This window comes from Corvus brachyrhynchos, unplaced genomic scaffold (genome assembly GCF_000691975.1).
Source record: "Corvus brachyrhynchos isolate BGI_N302 unplaced genomic scaffold, ASM69197v1 scaffold32, whole genome shotgun sequence".
In the NCBI taxonomy this organism is placed as follows: Eukaryota; Metazoa; Chordata; class Aves; order Passeriformes; family Corvidae; genus Corvus; species Corvus brachyrhynchos.
In genome coordinates, this window is record NW_008237919.1 from 12221619 (window position 1) to 12245950 (window position 24332).

The 24332-nt window shown below is 36.1% G+C and overlaps 1 protein-coding gene across 6 annotated transcripts in view; it reads right to left on the bottom strand.

The window, feature by feature from the left end:
- Positions 1-23979, bottom strand: part of ZFC3H1 (zinc finger C3H1-type containing) — a 36905-nt gene extending 12926 nt beyond the window's left edge. The window contains exons 1-22 of one of the 6 annotated variants that reach the window (XM_017733238.1): positions 23485-23978; positions 20345-20403; positions 19886-20081; positions 19477-19703; positions 17774-17897; positions 15808-15905; positions 14664-14867; positions 13862-14026; positions 12141-12278; positions 11618-11736; positions 11129-11275; positions 10037-10211; positions 9686-9817; positions 8444-8992; positions 8251-8360; positions 6920-7051; positions 5818-5939; positions 5163-5264; positions 4674-4790; positions 3598-3781; positions 1710-1896; positions 1104-1295 (exon numbers count right to left, since the gene is read on the bottom strand). In XM_017733238.1, the coding sequence (XP_017588727.1) occupies positions 1104-1295; positions 1710-1896; positions 3598-3781; positions 4674-4790; positions 5163-5264; positions 5818-5939; positions 6920-7051; positions 8251-8360; positions 8444-8992; positions 9686-9817; positions 10037-10211; positions 11129-11275; positions 11618-11736; positions 12141-12278; positions 13862-14026; positions 14664-14867; positions 15808-15905; positions 17774-17897; positions 19477-19703; positions 19886-20081; positions 20345-20403; positions 23485-23944 (3939 nt within the window). In that variant the 5' untranslated portion in view covers positions 23945-23978. Of the gene's footprint in view, positions 1-1103; positions 1296-1709; positions 1897-3597; positions 3782-4673; positions 4791-5162; positions 5265-5817; positions 5940-6919; positions 7052-8250; positions 8361-8443; positions 8993-9685; positions 9818-10036; positions 10212-11128; positions 11276-11617; positions 11737-12140; positions 12279-13861; positions 14027-14663; positions 14868-15807; positions 15906-17773; positions 17898-19476; positions 19704-19885; positions 20085-20344; positions 20410-23484 lie in introns of all 6 variants that reach the window. The other 5 variants (XM_017733237.1, XM_017733236.1, XM_017733239.1 and 2 more) reach the window with 5 other exon arrangements.
- Between the last annotated feature and the right edge of the window lie 353 nt (positions 23980-24332).

Here is a 24332-nt window from a genome sequence, read left to right on the forward strand (position 1 = left end):
GAAAACTGGTGTTTCAAAAGCATTTCACTTATTCACGCCACAAAATACTTAGAAATTGCTTTCAAGTTTTCCAATACACACTGCTATTTACTCTGAAGTAGCAGTTACTTTGAAATTATTTTCTCTGAAATATGATTAAATAATCTCTTGCCATTCTTTGGCAAGAGATTATTCAAGCCATTCTTTTCAATTACACATTTCAGATTCATTTAGAAAAAAAAAAGTTTAGCTTTGTGATGATGCTTTACAGAAAGGTAAGGGTAACCAACCAGTGTTATTCTCCCTGGATTCCCATGTTGATTTGACACAAGGAGTTTTTTCTCCCTCTGTTCTTTTTATTAATTCAGACTTATGTGTCTCAGTACCTTTGGAGAAAGCCAGCACAGCATTGCACTCTCCCATTCTAACTGGAGCCAGACAAAAGCCTGAAGGCCTAAAACTCTGTCTAAGGACAGGCTGCAGCAAGCAATAGGCGGCACCTGCTGGCAGGAATGAAACACCTTGCAACTGAAAGGACAGAGCTCCCACTTTGGGAGAGGATAATGTCCATTTCTCACCCTCAGCCACCACTTTTATCATCTACGCAACAGTTAACAGTCACCTAAATTATTTCTCCATAGTTCTGGCCTGAGATAACTCAATGACTTCGGAGTTCATAGGAGAAATAAAATCTGATTTAACAGTCTCCAGATTGGAGAGCAGGGCAATACTGTTAGATAACTACTATATTCTTTCCCAAGAACTACTGGTTTGATAATTTCTGTGGCAATTTTGAATACCTAAGGCATTACTAACAGGCCCTTCACTGCAAAAACCTGATCTCTGGCTTACTAGAAACCAAAAAATAAAGCATCTCCCAGGGCATTATTTTGAGACATAGTAATCTAAGCTATTAGCTACTCAAACAAAAAAAGTAGGAAACGAAACCCCCAAAGGTATATCCAGATTACAACAGCATCATAGCTCAACACAGAAGCCTCTATTTGTTGAAGGAATTCTCCTACAGGAAGGCACAGTTCCTCTAAAGTTCAAACTATCACAGTCACAGGCATTAAAAAGGTAAAGCTATGGAAACACTCCTGAGGTGGTAACTTGGAAGTTACCTGCAGCAGAACAAGAGCATTCTGATGTCTTCCTGTAAACAGGCTTAAATGAACCCTGTAGAGCAGAGTCTCCAGCAGCTGAAAGGACACAAGATTTGGATTTTCTCCTCCTTCTCTCACTTCCATTAGGAACTGCAGCATCCTCCCACAAACATAGTCCTTTCCATCAAAGGAATTCTCCAAATTCAAAAACTAGAGAGAAATAAATCATAATAATAACAATCACAATACAAGTAAGGCTTCTAGGTTAAAAATCATACAGATCGCAAACTTCGAATCGTATCTTTTGCTAGCTTATGAACCGTGTTACCCTCCCTCACAGTTCCATATTAAACATATTAAACATATTAATTTAATATGTACAAGAACAGCCAAATTTTGCAATCAATGTAACATCTTGATTTTAAATAACTTTTACTACCTAAGGAAAAGTGATGATTTCTACAAATAACTACAGGAACTTGATTTGTTTCATTTTCAACTTTTGAGTTTTTAAAAAGGTACAGCGCTTTTTATTCTACAGTTTCCCTGTCATACATACTGACTTTATACAGCAGAAACACACTTACAGGAACATTTCACGTATACTTCGAAATTTTTACTTACTGTCCACCAGATTTGATAAGAGGGAGCATATTCCACTGCTGTTTCACACATTTCCTGTATTTCCTCCTTGGTTCCTCTTTTTGAGAAAAGTCTGAGGTAATGACACCAAATTTCAGGATTTTCTTTGTTGTTCTCAAGGGCTCGAGCCAAAACATTTAAAGTAGAATCTAAACACTCAGATGACGAGCTGTAAAAAATAAAAATTTTAAAAAAGCACTCTCATCAACTGTGTTGGTATTACGACTTGCACAACATCAAATATGAAAATAGATGCTTTTAATTAGAATTAAAGTCACACACAGTGCGCTATCTTTTTTACACGTTGTCCTTTACTATCACCAGGTTTCAAAGCTGCAGCAAGTTTTCAACCTTCCGAAGTTATCAGGTGCAATTATCATAGTGCACGGAAATAAGTATTCTATGAAGACTGCCAATTCTAATAAAAGAGTCCAAATTATTGAAAATGGGTAAGATTCATCTGTAAGCAAAGTTCTCAAGCTGCAAGGATATAAAGGCATTTACGTCATACAGGCTTAAGGACTTAAGTAGGGATTTTAAGAATGTAGTAAAGTAAGCTGTATTTTTGTTAAATATTTAATAAGTAATAGTAAAAGGATGAAATTTTCTACAGTCACTAAACAAAAGCCTTTACTTCAGCATACCATGCAGGTTCTCTAAGACATTAAAAAAAAGAAATTTGCTTTTTTGAGATAACGAATCATGAGATGACACCCACCAAGTAATATATGATTAGCTGAAATAACTGACTATACTGCAAACCACAGAGCTGAGCTTTAATTCATAAATACATCTTGCATAAAACCACAGAATACTTCTGAGGTCCCATTTGTCCTGAAATCATCTTTAGAAATTATTTTGCATGGACATTTATGAGAAGAAAAACACAAGTCTCAAAAAAACCTTAAGACAGTTAACCATGCATATGTCTGAAGCTTTCCCAATGCCACTACTTTCACCTGCTACAGCAGTCAAATTTCTTCAGAGTGCTGAGGAAGTGGGGAATGAGAGAGGTGGCTGTTTTATGAAAAGGATGCATATCTTCCACCAGGTTTTCTCCCTTTTCTTGGTTGTTTCCCAAGTACACTTATTTTTAGAAGGCATGCTCTTCTCATGCTGCCACTTGCTGGTAATACATTGATTACTGGTCTTTCCAGTTCTACCCCTTCTACTGCTCAGGCACCTATTGATACAGAGTAGATCTGCTCCTCTCCATTCCCCTTGCTTCCTGTTGCAGTTGCTCAGCTGTACCTCACTTAAAACTGAGGTTAATCGTCATAATGGATGAAACCACCATGACAGAATTCCTATTGAAATGATCTGATTGCCAACAGAAACACGGTACCCTGCAGTGTAAGTTTAAGGAAGAGAAGCTAGAGAAACTTAGAAAACCAACATTAAAAAAAAATATCACAAACTAAGAAACCAAGTGCTCAATTAGACCATTTCTACAGGGATAAAACCAACTAGCAGAACTGTTCTTATAAGAAAGTTTGCTGATGAAAGTAATTTCAAACATTATTCCAACCATCCACTCTGCAGAGAATGATTTGAGTTCACTGGTCCACCTTTACTGCAACATTCCACTGAGCACTTTTCAAACATGAACAATTACTTCTCCCACACTACCTTCCATCAACTTCCGCTCTGAATCAGAACCTACCCGAAGATAAACCATCAGTGTAATTTATTACTCATATACTACACTAAATACAGTAGGAAATATAATCTATTTTTTAATCTGAATTAAAGTAATCAATTATTTGTGCCATTGTTGGAGGAAGTTCTTTAACATTAAGTAGGAAACTTTATCATAGCATTATAGGTACATAGCTAATAGGTAGCAAGTGTCTAAAATGTAGCGACATACCCTTCATTTTGATTCAAGTATTTATATGCAAGTTTAATCCAAAGCTGTACATCACAGGGGTTTTCTTGGACACTTGCTTCCAAGTTGGAAATGTCATCAGTCTCACTTGTAAAATACCGGACATCATCTGGAGTCACCACAGCATCAAGCACTGGAACTCTTTTTTTATGTTCTGTGGGAGGGGCTGTAAATAATATACAAATTTTAGAAAAAAAAATTTTCCTTTTCAAAACAGTAGTGATCTGTAACTCTCACAAGAGGTGGCATCTATATATTTCAAGCATAGCCATTGATCAGAACTAAGTAGCATTATCCAGCATCCTTCAAACTGTATTGCCTGTAGAGAACTGGTTATATTTCAAATGTGAAGGAATGAAACAAATAGCAGCAAAGGCTGCCTTGATCAACAGACACCAGCTGAGGCAGATCATTAGGCACCATTAGGAACTAGACACATTTGACAAAGAAAAATTTTTCTCAATTCTGAGTCTCAAAAAATCCTTTTTAGGGGATCTGCTAACAAATGCTAAAGCTCCTACTTGCAAGAGTCACGTGTGAAACACTGGCAGGTTACTGATGCTCCAGCAGCTTCAAAATGCTGTTTAACAGCAGCTTTTTTTAACTCCTGAGGTCACAGCAAATATTAACTCTGTAAAAATTTAGGATAACTGAACACTGATGTTCTTCCACTTAAAGTTTGGGGGGAGGGGGAAGGAGAAGGTGGAGATGCTGAGGGAAAATAATTTTTTTTTTTTTTAATCCCAGGAGTGTATTGGCAAGGCTGAAACATTCTAGGGAAAAAGGTCTTTATGTTCCTTTTGAGAACAGGTAATTACAAATTCCACCTTAATTTCCAGTCACATTAAAGGAAAAAATCTAATAGAATTACAAGTGTAGGTCAACCTTTACCCATAAATTCATGTAAAATAAAGTTTGCATACAGGAAGTATAAAGTCAAGAGAACTATTAAAACACTGATTTTCTCAAGAACCACTTTAAAAGCCAAGTGTTAGAAAGAAGTGGGTGGGTATTTTCCTCCAGTACTCTTTTTAAAGGCCACCAGACATCCAGATTACCATATTTAATAGGTCCAACAAACTGTTCCTCTTCACTGCTGCTACTATCTAACAGAGGTTTTCTCCAGTACTTTGGTCTCCATTTCCGTTTCTCTTTCCAAGTTGTATGTGGAGGTGCTGTAAACAAAGTAGTAGAAACTCTTTCACTTTTCTGTATTCAAGAGTAAAATATTTTTCCTGATAAAGGTTTTAGATAAAAAGATTCTGTGAGTTCAACAGAAGTGTATAAACTTCAATACCACTCATTTAAAATTTATTGTGCTTAAGTGCATAAATAAAGTCTACAAATGGAACTCAAAAGCTATTATATTATTGCCTTAAAACAAACTCTGTGTTGTCTTGAATTCACCATAATCAGAATTTATAATACTAAGATAAATAAACTAAGCAACAATAAGAAAAAATATTCTTGGTTTACAAAATCATCGGGGTACTTACATAATTTTTAAAAGTTTATATATATTGCATTTAATCTACCAAGTTACTTACTGTGACTTTTACTCTCGTTGACATTGCTGGCCAGAAGAACAGCCATCTGATCCACTGACATACGATCTCTGTTTATACCAAAAAGTTTTTCAACATATTTTTCTGAAACAAGAATATGTGTAGCTTAAGATAAGCATATGGATGAAAACAGTTATGCAACTTAACAGCAACTTAATACAATCTATGCTAAAATTATGAACTATGACTGCTTTAAGATGCATGGCGATTAACACACTAGCACAAAGAAATGAAAAAGAAGGAAGTTCTGTTTCGCAACTTGCCTATATGGCAAAGGCATTGTTATAAAATTCCAGCTCCACCAAAACAGGTCAGTCCAGTAGTTGCAGAAAGAACGGAGGAAGAGGAGAGTAAAGATTCCATGCTCACTGCTCCCCAACACCCTGAATTGCAGCAATTATATTTTTTAGAGTGAAATGTTTTTCAGATCAGTGATTGTTTTCGTTTTGTAAGATAACAAGGTAACTAAGTAACTACCCACTACAAAGGGCAGAAATGGACAACAAAAGAAACTTCATATAGCTGTATCTTATACATTGCTTCACATCAAAGTCCTTGCACCCACAGCTTTTACTGAAACCTATTCCTTCAGAAATGAATTTTTAGATACAAAAGAGAATAAAAGACTCTTAATAACCTGTGGCAGCACTGATTTCCTCATCAGTGCTTTTTTCTGAACAGCCAATCAGTTCCAAGTTGTAAGACAGAATATCCTGAAAGAGCTGCTTACGGCTAAGAGTGCAATCTTTCATGTGCTGCCTAAAACGAATAAATAAGCAATTAATACGTTTATCATAGCAACAAATTATTATGAAAGTTTTAGTACACACTTGGGTGAGGCATAAAGAAAACAATACCCACAAAAAAACCTATTGTTTGCTTTGATGTTTGGTTAAATATACCTAGGCCTTTTCTAAACTTAAACCTACGTAAGTAACTTAATCCTAGTCCTCATTATTTCACTACAGCCTTACTCTTTAAATTACATGTCTACACACTCATTTTGCAATAACACAAAACCACAGCACTTAGAACCTTCCACTTCAAATAAGGTAATTGTAAGAATTAGTTATCGCTTTGTATTTTGAAGAGTCAAACAATAGTTGATGACAACAGCTAAAAGCTGATCCAGAATAAAGCTCACTCCTATTTTTCCAGTAGCTAAGTTTTCATATTGAGTTCATTCCTAACCAATTCATATCCACTTGTAAATACACTGCACAACACTGTTAAACAAATTAATTTTTAATAAAATTTAACACCAGCCTTTAAGGAAACAAACTTAGCCAGTATTTTCCGATGAAACTAGAATTACAATATTACAATATTATTATTTTTTTACTTAATCATGTATTTGATATACACGTTTCATCTCAAGTGTGCTTAACAGTATCAACCACTAAGTGAGGTTCTACAATGAGTTGAAGTTATGCTGAAGTTGTATGAGACCAGTTCCATTTAAACTACTAGAAAGGTGAAATATTCTATAACAGGCCATACTACTTTTCTAAATGTACATCTAAAGAGCCTCCTCTTTTTTCATGGCTTAGATGAAAGGAGTTTTTCTTCCAACTTAGTATCTGCAATAGAGTATTAAAAATAACCTTGTCTAGAACTTGTGCATAGGATCACATACCCAGATCTTTCAAAGAAAAGAAAACCATACTTATTTCGGACTCAAGAGTCAGACATTTAGAAGAGAGGTTTAGTTTAAGTCAAGAAAATTAAAAAGTACTCACCACTGACAGTCATCATCATTACACGTGCCTGTTAAATCAAAGCGGCAGAAACACTGTTTGGGCTCTATCATATTACTATACGTTATTGAACTGAGGAACAGCTTTTCCTTCGTACGAAAATAAGGACTAAACCTAAAATGAAACAGTGAATTATTGTCATAAAAGTACACAAGGCAAGACATCAGTTTTCTAAAAAAAGTAATTAAAAATCACCTTCTGTATTAAATCTCATTATTTCCAAAACCCTGCTACTAATCAAAAGCATCGTTAACCTACAGGCTAAGAAAAGAGGGAGAGGAAGGGAACAAAGGAGTACTTCTCAATCTAATCAAGCTCTCCTCTAGCATTCTCTTCTTTAGGCGCAGAACTTCAGGAATATGAAAACAGGAAGTGCAGTAAAAACCCAGTACAGAAAGCAAACTAATGAAAGTGCATTTCAGTAGTTTATAGAAAATCTCATCCTCTAGTCAGGATGACCAACATCAAATAAAAGTGTAAAGAGAACTGTTAAAGATGAACTTGAAGAAACAGTGGGGAAAAAAGACAAAACATATCAGCCTTAGAATGTATAAAAAAATGAAACCAGTCGTAGCTAAGCAGACTAATGCTTATTTTAAATCTTTAGCTGAAGTTTGACTACAGCAATTTTGGGATTTCTAGCTCCTTCAGGAATTGAAGTCATAACCTGGAAGTCAAAATGAATACTCCTGCAAAGATGGCATACTCCATCTTCCACTACTTAAGAGCAAAGCAATAAAAAACCTGAAGCACATGGTAGGATACAACTACTCCAGTTTAAATTCCAGACTTTTGTTTTCTAAAATTTGATGTGCAGGAGCAAAGTTCTCTTTAGTCAAAAGACAGATGTTCCAAATTGATTACACTTGCAGATGTTACTGTCAAGTCAAGATGAATCACAGTGATTATGCCTCTTTCCACTGAGCAGGAATCCAAAAATAGATGATTGAGCCAATTTTGACTCAGACAATGTAAATCCTAGCCAAGTTCAAAGACTGCATAATTGAAATATGCTTCTTACATTTGCATTATTCATACTGGATATAAAAATCCTGTTCTCAAACGCTTAACTATTTTTTTAGCTTAGTTGTATCAAACAATGTGCAATACAATGTAAAAGCAGCATATTGCATGGAAAAAATGACTGAATAAAATGATTAGATTCCCTAGACCAGACAATATTGTTTAGGGATAGCCACGTTTCTCACTAGGACTTGTCTTTGTGTACATGCCTGGGTATCAAGGAACAGCCCTGAAAACATTTGAACAAGAACACCTATGCATTAGTCAAAGAGCTGATACAGTCTTCATACCTGTAGGATTTAAACAGTAGAAGAGGACTATGATATGGTCCAAATGGAAATGGTTTCACTTCAGCTTGTTTACTTTGTGATGTAAAAAAATCCATGTCCACTGAAATTTCCTAGGAAATAGATAAACAGATATACAGCAATTGCAATACCACCTAATAAAGACAAGCTTCATGTTTAGCTGTAAAACATTTACCTGACCACACAACAGATCTTCCTTAGGCACAATAAAGGCAGTACTTCTCATTAGCAGTTCTTTCAAGCTGTCAGCTTTAGCATAAAGTTTTTTCAGTTCATCAATATTCAACCCAAGGAACAGCTCAGGCTCCTCTGAAGCCTTTTTAGAAAGTTTGTTTATACTTTCTTGTTTTGGAGTGTCCATGTGTTTAAGATTTGGTTTAGTAAAAGAATTTGATTCTCTGAAAGATCTCCTTCGTTCTCTGTTTGTATTAGACAAAACTTCATCATCAAAGTAATTTTCTTCACTGTCCAAGGTCAATTTGTCCTGTGTAAGATCATGAAGCGATGGCTGAGGTAACGCAAACTCAGATTCTTCTTCTACATGAGGTGCAGTATTTGATTGCTCCTTGGTTTGAAGTGCACGGGCCTCCTTCAACTTCTGAATCTTTAGAGCATATTCATACTCTAGTTGCTGCAGTCGTTTTTTCTCTAGTGCAATCAATTCTGCTGAAGGCTTTTTTGGACTTGATGCAGGGGAGGTATCCAATTTCAGTATTTTGCTTGGCTGAAAAGAAAAAAATTCTCTTTATTTCAATTTTCTCATCTACTGATCTATCGACAGGAGGTAAAAACATAAGCAAGGTATTTAATTCAGAGCTTATAATAACATTTTAAACTCCTGCCTGAAGATTTCACCAAACAGCAGAAAAACCACGCAGGAGTTTGCCACAATTCAACTGGCAGATTTGCAGGTTTTGCAGTAAAAATTATCCTGCATCATGTACGGGGCTTCAACAGAAGTTCTGGCCCCACTTAAAAGGCGAGCTATAAAACAAGTACACACAGTGATGTTGGGAGTGGCAGCACTAAAATTGACAAAAATATTTTAGCCTTGTTTTCATTTATTTTTTCAAAACAATATCCGATCCCCTCTGCAGCAACTTTGCCTGATAGTTTTAACAAGATTATTGATGTCTACAGACAGCAAAGTATTTTCTTCCTTCTTTCACAGCCATACAGCTCCTCTTATTACTTATCTATGAATGACATTCCCCTAGCACAGAAATAAAGGTTTTGAAGAGTTTTCTTCCTCAAATCATTAATGCCTTTTTTGTTGAATTCTCAAAAACGCACAAAATCCAGTAGGAACACTCCCTACAATGTTTCTGAAATGTTTTCCTGAAATTCCACTTGAACTTTGTTAATCAAAATTTATACTCTTTTCCAAGTAGTTTGGTTTAAAAGCATGCTAACTTACACCAAGATGATCTTGCTCTAGCTTCCGTTTCCCAATTTCCTTACTTGCTACTGCTTTTGCTCGAGCAAGTTCTTCTCCATATTTTAATGCCAGAGCTTTTTTTACTGTAACTCGTTGTTGAACTTTATGTATCTGAAAAAATAAAAATAAAAACTAAATATTACAGCAAGATGCAAATTTACAGATATGACCGGATAATAAAAATATAATTACATGGAATTAATGAGACATAATATAACTAGATGGGAATTAATAATTAATTCAAAGAAAGCCTACTGCCTCCAAAAATCAGGCATCCCTTTTCAAGATTTCCAGCTCTAGGAAACAAAAACATTTCAGAGTGCAAGTTACATGTTCCTGAATCCTCTTGAGAAATGCCTTGTTAGCATTCAAGATCTTCTCTGTTGCTTGTAGCTGTTCAGACAGTTTGTTAATTTTATTTTCAGCAATTCGAACATTCTCTCTCTTCTTGGCCTGTTGTTGCAATAAATTTTTCAAGACAGACTCATCCTTCATCAACAGCATTCTGAAAGTAGAAAAGGAACATAACAATTTTTTCCAAAGGTAAGTTGCTTAGAGCTACTGCTGCTCCTCCAAAACTCCAGTTAATTAAGAACACAGCTCTCCTCACTTATAAAGAGACTACACATTAAGCCTCTCCAGATAGTCCTAACATCCGTAGGACAGTAAATACTGTCAATACAGCACATTTCATCATCCCAAGTTCAGCATGTAAGTATAATGCAGATGTAGTTACAAGGACAGAGGAAGGTAAGCAAATGTTCTATCTTTAATACTGTTTTTAATATAATGACAACCAAAACACATGTTCTTGCTTTCTGTTAAGTAACAACCTAGTTCCATCTTAGGGCACATACACACATTATTGGATTACAAGCCATAATATTATGGCACAACAATAGAGTAGATAAATACAAAAAGCTATGCATCAAAGGAAGCAAGATAAACACTTAGGTAGATGGGTGTGGATAAAGAGAGGAGGGAATACTGTCCTTCAGCTGATGACTGACCACAAACCAGTTTGTTCAAAAGACCATACCGTAATAATCAAGTGGCAAGAGAAGCTGAGTAGAGGATGCAAAGCACTTTTACTTCCAACCATAACTTGAAATTAGGGTGAGAAACATGGAAAAGGCATGCCACAAGAGAAAAGCTGTATTAGGTGACACAAATCATATTTGTCACTGAACATAAACAGCTGAAAACAGTTAGCATGACAAATCATACTTAAAAGTTATCAAACACCACACTGGCACTACAACACAATTCCTTTTGCACAGCAATAGGATTAAAAGCTGAATAGTCCAAGACAACAGGAAATCAATCATTTGCTGTTTTTTAAATGCTACACATTTAAAAATATTATTTATTCTTTTCATCCTGCTAAGCAAAAGGTAGGACTTACGACAGTGAAATGCATACCGGTTTTTCTTCAGCTTTGCTTCCGCTTCTGTGACTTGTTTTGTCACTACTGCTATTCTCCCAATTCCATCAACTTCACCATCAGAATTTGCAGGGGACGAACTGTTCTTCACTGGATCAGACTTAATTAAGCGCTGTTTCTCACGACTGAAACAGAAATGTTCAAAACAAAGATGTTCAGTAGCTTCAACATTCATTTTAATGTGTACTCCCAAGAGCTTTTACATCTCTGAAGAGAGTAGCAGGACAAGATTTCAAGTTAAAAGAAAAAGTACTTTCCACAACTGCAATCAGTTACTATAAATCAGTTCAAATCCAAGGATTTTCTTTAGACCTCTATGCTGTCTTACCAAAAAATGCATGGGGGGGAAAAACCTGAAGGTGATTGCAAGGTTTTCAAAATCAGATTTACCTTCAAGTTACAAAAGTAGACTAGTGAAGGGCTACAAATAAAACACATTTTACATTAACAATTAATCTAAGTTGCACCTGGCAATCTCTTCTTTTAGAAGTCTGTATTCTATTTTCTTATCTTCTGGCAGAGCCTCTGGAGTTCTCATTGGATCATTTTCTTTTTCTGATTTTGGAGGGGCTTTGATTTTTGATGCCTGTTACAATGAGACTCAAGTCAGTACCAGACACACTAGTTTAAAATACAGCTATCAAGTAGTATTTATAAGAGGAATTTCAGCACTAACTTAAAGCTGTTCAAGGCTAGTTATATCTTTTAAGCCAGTACTTTTTTGCTTAATAATGCACTGAATTTTAATTGAAAAAAATCAAACCAAAATATATTACAAGTTCTATCTTCAGGATGCCATCTTTAACAAAAAATTTTTATTTGCTTGTGCAATCCAAATTACAAGGTAATTGTCCAGACAGGAGTAATGTACACACTCTTACCTCCTTCTGATGCAATTCAGTATTTCTTGACCAAATTCTAAACTTTAGATTCTATATACAAAGAAAAATGATTACAAAATAAACCTATTAAAATCCAGACAGCATTTACCTCAACATTTCTCCTTGCTTCTTTTATCATAGATTCTAGTCCTCCAAACACACTGCTAGTTGAGTTAGAGGGCTCTCCATCAGACTCACTGTCATCTGAGTCATTTAAGGTAACCACAACAGACTTGTGTTTCGGAAGCTGCAGCAAGAATGTAAGAAGTTTTGTAGTTAGAAGAAAAAGTTAGAGATATAGGTGTAACAGAAGACATACTTACAAGATGAGAAAAAGGTTAACTCCTTTTGTTATCACACACACCAATTCCACATTGTAAGAAAAAAATAAGCACTTGAACATCTCCACAAGACAGTAACACTGTACATAGTCTTGACATTGTAACATGAAAGGTACTCCAACATCTTCAACCTACCCCCAAAAGTATCTGCAGCACATTTATGGCTCCATGGTCATAGCACAAATCTCAAACATCTAACTCCTATAGGTGATTAATTATTTTAATTGCAATTGAAATGATCATCCGTCACTTAGAAGGCATTTTTTCAAGCAACTCAGGAGTAACAACCAATCAAATCTGCATTAGAAATGGTGTGGCAGACATACCAAAACTCCCTCATCTTTCTGCTACACAGTTGCAATGTCTCTTGTCCCACAGCTGTACTTAAGCTGATCTCACAGCAAGCTGCTCAGGCAGTTTAATTGGTAGAACACCAATAGAATGTAACAAATAGATGAAATCATGATTAATCACCTTTTGCCAACATAAATTTTAAAAGCTCACTGAAGATGAGGTGACTGCCATTCCAGCACAAAGAAAAATGCAGAAACAAACAGACAATCTAGATTAACCTCAAATGCTCTAGGAGTTACAGCTTGGAAAAAAAGCAACTTATTTCACATTTCCAGGACTGCTCCTCTGATCTCTCACGGTAGATCTGGACAACTGTAATTATACATTACATCCTTTATCTCAGGATAGAACCTTGATCAAAGCTCTAAGTGTCTTAAAGCATTAACCCCATCAAAAAACCACCATTTTTAAAAATGAAAAAGATTCAAATTTCCACAATCAGTTCTTTTTGATACTCCTTCTGGGCAATTCTCAAGATATGGGCTGTATTTACTACTTCTGAATGTACTCCAGCTGCATCATTTTTCACCACAACAGGACAGGCGGGTGAAATTCTAGTTTATGCTCATGCAAGGCACTGGTCCCTTCCTCACAAATACTCTCTTCCAGCCACACTCACAGACATGCTAACTCTGACATACATATACTATCCACTGAAAAAATTCAACTCCCCCTAGAAGGAAAAGTACTTTTCCCCCCACAGAAGTTAGTTTTCTAACCAATCTAGCATGTTAAAGTAAGTTCAGCCACGGGACTGGTGCTTCAGACCCCACTGTAAAGGAAGGGAGACACCAACTGACCAGGTGCAGGAGGAAGAGCAAGACTACCTCTGCTTCAGCAACAGTGTCTGTGCTAGTCTGGATGAGAAAATAACTGAACTGTATTTACAATCTCTTAGTTCACTGCATGCTGGCATATTTTGATGCTCTCTTCAGCTATAAATTCTTGCTTCAGTGTCAAATTCTTTCTAGAAGAGAATATGGATTATCAAAGTGACTAATAATTCAGATGCTTAACTGAAGCTTCACTCTTCCGTGCTGTATCACTAGAAAACCTAAGTCTAAGTCTGCTCTTCACTTCTGAGCTCAGTTTCAACTAACAGTCTTATTAGTAGGAAGCACCAGTATTTCCTTACTGTGATCACTGCTCGTGGAAGCCTCGGTACTCTAACAAACTTTGTATTTTGCACCCGTGGCTGAGACACAGTATTAATACTGACAGCAGACAGATTGCTTCTTGGCACAGGTTGCAAGTTGTCTGGAACAGGAGGGGAAGGTGGACCACTGTTACTTGACGTTTCCTAAAAAATAAAAATATAGTCTTAGAAATACACACCATCCATAGCTATTTTAAAAAGTATCAGTATAAATGAGACTGTTTCATACATGCTTTGGAACTTGAAAATGTGATTTAGGCAGACTATCCAAATGTATTAGACAAATGTTGCAATTCTGCAGTAATATCAAAACAGCACACAAGAACAGGCCAGTTATTCACAGATCAACTGCAAGAGACCTTTAAATAAGGGCAAAATCAACATATACTTTCAAAACTACAAGCTTAGCTTCTCACTCCAAAAGAAACCCTCAAAACAACAAAAAACCAAAACAGTTAACCTCTCCCAACTCCTTTTCCTGGAAGGCTGAAACAAATTTACTTGTTTTACTTTCTAACTGAAAGTTGAAAAGTAGTAAACATTTTCTAGCAGAAAACCCTCACTCCCTTGAACTTACTCCATTATCAGTACCTTGAACTTTCTTAATTGCTTCAGAAATAACAGGCAAGGTGCAATTTGCAACTCCAGAGTGGCTCTTGATTTTTTTTAAGTCTCCAGAAATGCAGCATAAAACCCCTGTAAGCCTGACGTTAGCAAGTCACATTGAAATCTCGATCAAGATTGCCATCTAGAGGCTTACATTCAAAAAACAATAGAGTACCTCAGCTCTGAAAGCACGTTTGTTCGCTAGAGACTTGAGTAATTCTTCTCGTAAGAGCATCTCCTCCTCCTCTTCCTCATCAGCAAATGGAGGTTTTGGTGGCTGTTCAGGTTCTTCAGGGGGAAGAGGGGGAAGAGGTGGAGGTGGCTCAAGAGAAACACAGGGAATACCCTCCATGTAAAGATGGCTCAAAGATGGTACAGGCTAAGAACAAAAAAGTAAAACAAGGGTTTGAAATGTGAAAATAACTACTACTTTAGCAGAGGTTTAGACCTAAATTATTCCATGGTTTAAAAGTAACGTAAACTGTGTCAGTTTAACATTCAAACTGCATTTACATGACTGTCAAAGGCTGTCACTGAACTGTTAGTAATGTCTCACAGTGGTTAACAGTAGCAATAAAGTTAGATTTGGATAGTGGAAGCTGTGGAGACATACAAACTAAACGTAAATGAGAACTGGAACCAGAGATAGTCTAGCCAGGGAAACATAGTTGACCAGCAGTCCTTAAACAGTTTTATGAAACTGTCTTAGCTAACAAAATTACAATTTCCCTTAGTCAAAAATTCAGAAGCTGTATGTGAGAGAGAATGGTACATTTCTATCGCTTTTCTAAGAAGAGTAACAATCATTCAGTGAAAAAAATTGGTAGTGAAAAAACCCCCACACTAATTCAATTTCCATGTGGACTCTTAGGTGAGAAGACAGAAAACACAGCCAAAAAGCACAAAGTTTGAATGAGTGATGAGCTGTATTTCTTGGCTTTTCCCCCCTCTAGGTAACAAGTCAGAGAATAAGCTTGTCTACCTACATACATGGCCTAGAGATAAGAGGCAAAGTTGCCTTATGCTAACAGTCAAATTCGTTTTTCTTTATGTGCTTCAGACAAGTTTTGCTTTCTGTATGAAAAAACGCAGCTCTAACAATGAAGAGAATTTCAATTCAATAGGGAAAACCTCCATTAACCAAAAACTGCATCAGTCAAAAATAGGTGAAATAAAATTTTAAAAAAGCAACCACAAGTCTAACAGATAGTTCAAGGGAATCATTAAACAGAGAATTGTATCAAAACCAGAATCTAAATTTAATCCTAGCTTTAGCATTAGAAATCAGATACCAAATGAGAATTATCAGGGTTACTTACTGGAATTGGAGGAGGTAGTGGCAAGGAAATTGGTGGTACTGGAGGTGGAAAATATCCTATTGGACATTCAAAGAAAGGAGGCTGCACTGGGGAAGAAGCTGTAATTAAAATACTGAATGTAAGAAATCTGACAGGTATTTACTAAACAACAACTCACACTTTATGCTTCAACTGATTAAATGAAGCAGGAGGAGACAAATGTTTTTACTATGCACTAATTTCAAACTTAACACCAGACACAGCACAGCGCATTTTTTTTTACACGTATGTATATTTTAAAAAAGTAGTTATGTTTTCTTTTCCTGTTTTACATACAAAATATAAGTGCAGCCAACCAGTACTGCTGAGGTAACGCAGCCCTCATACTGGATTTATATTGCAAGAATTTACCTTCTAAAACAAGGTATCTCAGTTGCCTGACTACTGTCTACCAAAATGACAATACAACACAAACTAGGACAGAAGCAGACCCAAAGCACAGCTGATAAATTCTGAAACATTAAATGAGAGATTGAGATGCTTTATCAAGAGAGATTTGTAGCTTACACATACAAAATACCAGGTGCATATTTTAGCAATGTAAGGTATAAGGAAGGCTGACCAGAAAGGAGAAAAAATAAGAAAAAAAAAAAAAAAGAGTGGAAGATGAAAAGCAAGAGAAAAGAAGTAGCCAATCAAGTAGTATGCTTAATGAAATTTTCTCAACTCTCCACGTGTTGAGATGGAACACAGAAACCCGACTACCTTAAATGTACCTCAAACTCAAGAGTCAATTAATCATTTAGGCTGGAAGAGACTTCTGGAAGATAAATGACCCAACACAAGTGCCCAAAGCAGGGCTGCCCCCAAAGTCAGGTTATTAAGTTGGAAGGGAGAAAAAAAAAGGAAAAAAAAAAAAAAAAAAAAAAAAAAGAGTGGAAGATGAAAAGCAAGAGAAAAGAAGTAGCCAATCAAGTAGTATGCTTAATGAAATTTTCTCAACTCTCCACGTGTTGAGATGGAACACAGAAACCCGACTACCTTAAATGTACCTCAAACTCAAGAGTCAATTAATCATTTAGGCTGGAAGAGACTTCTGGAAGATAAATGACCCAACACAAGTGCCCAAAGCAGGGCTGCCCCCAAAGTCAGGTTATTAAGTTCCAGGTATACCTGACGATGGAGATTCCACAATATTTAAACCTGCTCTAGTGCTTGACCATCTTCTATCTATGCAGAATTTGTTTTGTTACAGTTTAAGTGTTGCTACTTGTCCTTCTGTTGCCTACTTGACTGAAGAGTTTGGTCCTGTCTTTTCTGTAACTGTCCACTAAGTAGCTGAAGACAAGAGCAAAAAGCCTTCCTTAGCATTCTCAACACAAATGCAGCTTTCTCAGTCTCATGCTGTAAGCCAAGTGCTTCAGTCTCCCAATGAACTTTATTGAAAACCAGGCCTGAAACAGTCTCCCTTAGTCAAAAAGGTCTTTTGCTAGGCTCGTTTTAGAATGTCACTCTTTTGTACCATGAAACCAGAAAACTGGCAATCTTGACAGTGTTTAACAGCCCCCTCCAATCACTGACCCCCGACAGTCACAGTGCTACAACCCAGGCTACGGTTTGCCTGTCACCGAAAGCCACACTGCTGACCCATGTGCCACTCAACGTCCACTGAGACACCCAGGCCCTTTTTTCTGCAAAGCTGCTGCCTGTCCAGTCAACACCCTGGGGCCCTCACTTTCTGCACAGCTGATTGAGAATATACAAGCATAAAACCTACAGTACTGCAACGAGAAAAGAATACCCTGAAGACCTTAAAAATACCACTACAGCAGAGACAGAGAGTCAGGGTTAAAACAATTGGCTCATCTTAAAATTTTAGTTCTATAATTCAGACAGCTCAAAAACTCTTTCTAGAACAGTGGCTTATTTCCAACATCTTACCTATTTTTACCAATCACCATAACAGAAAATTGTAACTAAGTCTTACCTGGTGAGTTAGTTTCACTGTCTGTATCCATAGCAACTTCATCATAATTATCATACTGATATATGCCTCCTGCACTCTCCGTAGACTGCTTATCCAAAGACCATCTCAGGTCTGTATCTGAAGACTAAACACACAAAAAAAGTATTTTATTTAGCTGGTCTTACATCATTATTTCAGAGTAAACCGCTAAGAAATAAATTTTGCAAAAAGGCCTTTACAATTTTTTCCTCTAATTGCTTTATAAATACAATTTACTTATCTTGTACAAGAAGATGAAACTGAATATTACCTTTTAATCAAATCCACTGCAAGTAGCGACTAGACAAATTGACAGGCAGTTTTAAAACTGTATCTCTTCCAGGATGATGGGGTGGGGGGTGTTATGATAAAAAGAAAGAATTTTTAAATACCTAGTAGGTCGTTATATATCTGTTAAATTGGCATGGTTATATATTTCTGAAAGACTGCAAGAGAATTAAACGCTATATTATTTCTGGTAATCTGCCATGTTAACTACCAAGAATGCTTGAACTACCCTTGCTAGAAACAACTCTCAGGTGAAGAATCTTTTTATTGTCCCAGAAGGAGGCATATACCACACTGAGACAAATCCAGAGACTGTCAACTCATAAATCAGGTTGTTTAAAGAACTCCTAACACTGTACAGATGCCAATCAATGTTCCAGACTGAAAACATGCAGAACACCTAACTATGACCTCTTAGATTCCTTAACTTGTATCTTTCAGAGGCCTACAGAAGACATTTTGGTAGCTTTTAGAATATCTAGTTTACAGTCAAACATTTTTAGTCTCAATTTTCCACTCAGTATTACTGTAAATATGATTCTTCTACAACACAAGCTCAAACAGGGAGCCCCAATTCCCTTAGATGCTGTTTCTTCTTACAGCATTAAGCACCAAGCACTTGAAGCATACAGCTGCAGCAGCTGTATTGCTTCCAGGCTGCAACAATTAATGCTGAAGAAACAGTCCTTTTTTTTCTGTAATGTACCAATGTTTTAGAGACAGAACATTGGTTACTCAAGTGCCTTTTGCTAATCTCAATATGAGAGAACAAGTACAGCCTACAAGTGTAGCATGATGACCACTGCAGTGACTCTAGTACTTAATCAATTTGACACTATGTGAGGTTGAACTAATTATCTTTTGTCTGGGCATATCTTATGCCTCAACAAAATATATTAAATACTACAATTGAAAAATACTACAAAGCAACCAAGCCCTCCAATGACATTTCAAAAGAAGCAAGCCACTGAAGTTGTATACACAGAAAAAGTTTGAAAATGTGGGGAAGAAAACCCAGAAATCTAAGGGAAGAAAGCCAAAGAAGTTTCACTGATTGGTTAGTGTTAAATTACAGGTTGCTCTTTGATCACAATGTTCAAAATGTCTTTAGGAGAAAAATGCTTTACCAGTAACTTACAAATGTACAACTCATACAAAACTGTTTTTCCAAATCCAAAGGGAACGCTTGTCTAGCATGGGATTAAAACATGGTAAACACTGAAGTATTTTGACCTTTTCTTTCATTGCTCTGTTTTGATTATTCTAGGGGTAGAGAAAGCAGGGAGAAGAACAGGGGGATGCAGACAGGATGGTGACACAAAACCAGGTGGGGCAAGATAGAAATCATTCATGAATCCTAAATGTAACACCAGAACACCATGTAAGAAATTTGTTACCCTGCTTCTTGATCTCCTCTTTCCTCCAACTAGCTTCATGAATCGATTGTACTGCTCTTCTTGATTCGAGAGGTCCCTAATTTTTCTTATTTCTTCTTCTCTCTTTCTTCTCTCCTCCTCTTCTTCTTGTTTCCTCTGGTCTTCCTCTTTCTGCCGCCTGTCTAGCTCCTTTTGCTGCTGCATCTTCTTTGATGTCTTTGTCTGTTGCTTCCTCAAAGTTTGCTTGCCTTTAAATAAAAAGGTATGTGATTAACTCCATTTTACCTAATTGGCTCCACCTATTCCTAGATTCTTCAAGAGCTTTGAGTAAATGTAAGAGTTTAGAATGACTAAAGGCTCATTGCTCACGTAACTTTTTTTTTTTGAGGCACAACACTGACAGCCATTTCAGTAACATTAAACTTATTACCTGTAGTGCTAGGTTTTTTTGTTGAATGTGCTTTTGTACTGGCTTTGACTTTCTGTGTTACACTTTTCGTTTTTGTTAATTTTTCCTTGCTTTCCTTCATCACCTGTTGTTCTTTTTGCTGCCATTTTTTACTAGCAGACTGAAGTGCAAGAAGCCTAAGTTGCAATTCAGACATCTCCTCCTCATCATCAAGCAGCTTCTTGAGAAGAAAACAGAAGAAAGGACAAGACAAGAAGTCAAGAAACATAATTTAACAACTTTTTCTTCACAAGGTCCTTTGAAATCTTTCCCAAATATTTTTACTAAAAGAAAGCTCAAAAGTCCTACTTTACTGGTAAGTATCATTTGTTAAAAATTGACAGTTCCTATTACTGGACTGTTTCTGGACTGCCATTTGGAAAAAGCCATCAGAAATTCATAATGCAATCATGCCTCACCTATGGAGGAATACTTTCTTACCTTTTCAGATGCAACATCGGAACTGCTAAGCTTTCGCACTGATGTTTGTTCTTTGTCTTCTGTACCTTCCAAGAGAAAACATACCGTATTTTTGAACAAGCTGTTTCTCTTGAGACAGAGCTACATTAAAACAATACATGAAATTTAATCTATACAAACATATTCTATCATTATCACTGACACACAGTATAAAACAATAGCAGTGGTACATGTAAGACTACATGAACAAACATTTGTAGAAAGTTGGTATGTCTGATAAAATCCACATCCTCACAACTCCATAAGCCTAAGGCAAGATTTGTCATTTCTTAGTAACTCCTGTCTTAAGGTTCGCATGTACTTCCTCAAGAAGCAGAGAAAAAGAGATTTGCAGACAAGGGGAAAAGAAGACTTCTTGTCATGTGTTTTATACTACCATCTCATAGCAGCTGCTGTCCTGGGCATCTCGTATTTCACTGGCAGCTATTTTGAGTAACTGGTCATTCTTTTGCAGAATATAAAGGCCCAAAGCAGCAGTAAGAACACATTTGCTCCATTTCACACCAAAGGAAAACAGAAAAAAGTTATAATATGGAAATGCATAGTACAGTACTCCTTTCCCACTAAACATTTAGATGTTAAAATATTAATTTCTTAGACTTCCCAAAATACAGCCAATTCTCATAGTGTATATATGTATATACACACATATTAACATATTATATTTTACACATAGTATATAATGCTGTATATATTGCAGTATTACCTACTTTATTATAGCACAATTATATTATAGTAATATAATTGGCAGCAAAAAAAGTAATTATGGACTTTTTATATAACCACACATATATGTTTATATGCATCAGGCAAGGAGGAAACATTTAGAGAAACTTGGAGTTCTTTTCCTATATCAGTCTTTCTTCAAAGAGAGATTCCTTCCCACAATTCAAATTGGTGGAAAATAAATTCGGATTCTGTACAGCTTTAATTCTTCCTAGCATTTTATGAAAGCTTCATTCAGAAAGCCATGGCTTAAAGTACACCAAGATCTTATACATAAACGAATATGAAACTTAAAAAATGCTGAACCTCCTTGCACATGCGTTTGTTAAAAATGCACATATAAAAGAAAGAGTAATATCTAATACCCATATGAACTATAGAAAAAAATTCAAAAAAGTTATTATACTAAGTAAAGTTCCTAACCATCCAGTTCACAGGATGGAAGTAGGAAGACAGATAGTAGTTTTATTTGATGCAGGCATATGAAGGGACATTCTGTACACACCAGAAGGGGACAACATGGACACAAAAAGCTAATGCACAACATGGGAAGGAAAGTATGGAATACTGTCAAAGCCTGTCAGAGCAGCTGAACCACAGAGAATTCATTTGAGAGAGACTCAAACTTCCCTGAGTTTTAAGACAAGTTCCTCAACTTTTACAGGTCCGTAGAAACATCCAGTACACCATTTAAAAATAAATAAAACGGGAAAATCAAATTTTGCTGATTTCCCAATACATGCAGCATATATAGTGGCAGCAAGGAGATTAATGTAGTATACATTCACTTAATACACATGAATCTGCAATGACTCCAATCAGCTGAATTCTTCTTTGGAAGCCTGCCTTATATTGTCATAAACATTCAGTCATACATAATCTGTCTGCTTTCACATCATTCATGTATCATAGATTTGAGTATCATGTAAAAATTAAATGCTCTTAATATGCATATTACAGCATCTATTTTTCACTACCATAAGAACTGTATTCTCAACTCCAGTGCTTTTAAGTTTGGAAGTTGGATTTTTGAGACTGTTTTGCTTTTTAAATAGCTGCTTTACTCCTGTCCTGCTACATTCTCTTCCCACAGGCTATTAGTTTTTCTTTTATCACGAAAATTTATTTGTTTTCTTCATCTCTGTCAATAAGAACTGTATGACTTCTTAAAGAACACAAAAAAAGTTTATTATTAATGGGAAACACAGGATGGGGAGAAATTAGCTAGAATAAGGTGGTTTGACTACTAATTATCAGTTTTCTCTTTTGTTTTCTTTACAAGATCTGTCTCCTAAATTCTCATTCTGAAGTTACACATAAATCATTCTGACTTTCAGTGCTCTAGTGCAACCTTTCTTCGTATTCCTGCCAATTACTCACCTGCAGTCTTATTCAATCCATTAACTACTTTGTCTCTTCCCACTCAAATTGATAGTTTATACACACTGGCAAATTAGGTAACATTAGATGACAAGCGATAGCCTCAAGCACCACCCTCAACCACAGCAATCACTTACTAAACTAAATGAAGCCTCAGAGTAGGAAGCTTAAGTCAGCTGCCTTATTTTGCAGCAGACTTAGTAGTAAGCTCAAGTGCTTTTACCACAAGTCAGCTGGAATATATATGATCACTTGTTTTTCAGTAACTGGCTAATGCATCTCAGCAATTACCCTCTTCAGTCAGCAGTCCAGAACAATCTTTGACAAAACACTTATTCTACTCTTTGGCTGCATTTCTTCTATAAATCCTTTCTATTTCTGGCCTATGATTTCTTGACTATTTGTGAATATCAACAACGATGAAAACAATTCTCGTGAAAACATCTTATGGTGTTAATAATGCCAAGGTCGTGGGTTTGATCCCTGTAGGGGACATTAACTTAAGAGCTGGACTTGATCTTTGTGGGTGCCTTCCAACTCAGAATATTCCATGATCCTAGTCCTCCACTTCAGAAAACACACAAAGATGAAATGCAGAAAAAGGGATCTCTAAATGTTCTCTTTTCAGCTAAAAAATAACCACATATTGCTTCTGCAGAAAAGAACAAGGCAAATAAAGAAGTAAAACTTTCAGGGAAAAAAATCGGTGATTTCTGCTGTGAACAGCACTTTAAACCTTCAAGTCTTGTCCTCATGCTTTCTGCCAATCGGTCTAAAAGAACCACATTATTTCAAATCCAAAGCAAAAACATGCTTCCAAACATGTTTATGTAATTCAAGGAATTACAAAATACAAGAGTTAAGTATGTTGAATCTTTAACTTGTAACTTTTAACATTTTAATGGAAGTTTTCTCTGACACCTAATAAATACAATAGATAATAGCAAGTAAATAGAACTTCACAAGCTAAAATAACTTTATAAGTATTTCTTTACCTTGGCCAGATTCTGTTAGTTCAGATTTTTGCGAGGACTGCTTCATTCCTTCTTTGCCTTTTTTCAATCTGCTCCTCTCAGCTGGAGTAGGCAGTTTTTGTCTGAGAGGTTTCAGTTCAAATGCTTGAAAGCCCATAACCGGATTTTTCTCCTCAGGAGGTACTTCTTTTATAGCGTCCGTTTTAATACTGTCATTTTCTACAGTTATTTGGTCCTCAGTGTCCACTGTTTTTTCATCATCTTGTTTCTCATTTTCTTCCCTGTTGCTCAAAGCTAGTCTTTCATCTTTATTAATGTGTTCGAGTTCTAATTGTATCTGTTTATATTTCAAGAGCAGATCCTCAAAACTTTCTTCCACAGAGCTTTCATTTTTAGAAGAGTAGTTCTGCTTTCTAGATGGGGACCTTCCAAAAGTTTTGGCTGAAGTACTGGTCAAGAAACTTAAGACGAGAATTTGCATAATCTTAAAACAGTGGCAATATTACCACGGAAGACTAAATTAAGACAAACATTAACTTATAGGTCATTTTTGTATATTTTATCTTAAGGTTAGCTTGAAAAATAGCCTTAATAAATACGAGTACCATGCAAAAGCTGTAGCCATTATTACATATTGACAAACATTTTCTCAAACCAACAATTTCAAATATCCTACTTATGACAAGAAGGTCATGAATTGCTGAGAAGTCTCATCTCTTACTCACACCATCCTCCTGGAAACAATAGCTATAATGCCGAGATGGTTCTCTATCATAGAAAGTCAGACTTCCAGAGTCCATAACTCCAGTATTGACTCCCCATCTGACAAACATTCTGAAAAAGGTTAAATTCCTTCTCAGTCATTTTAT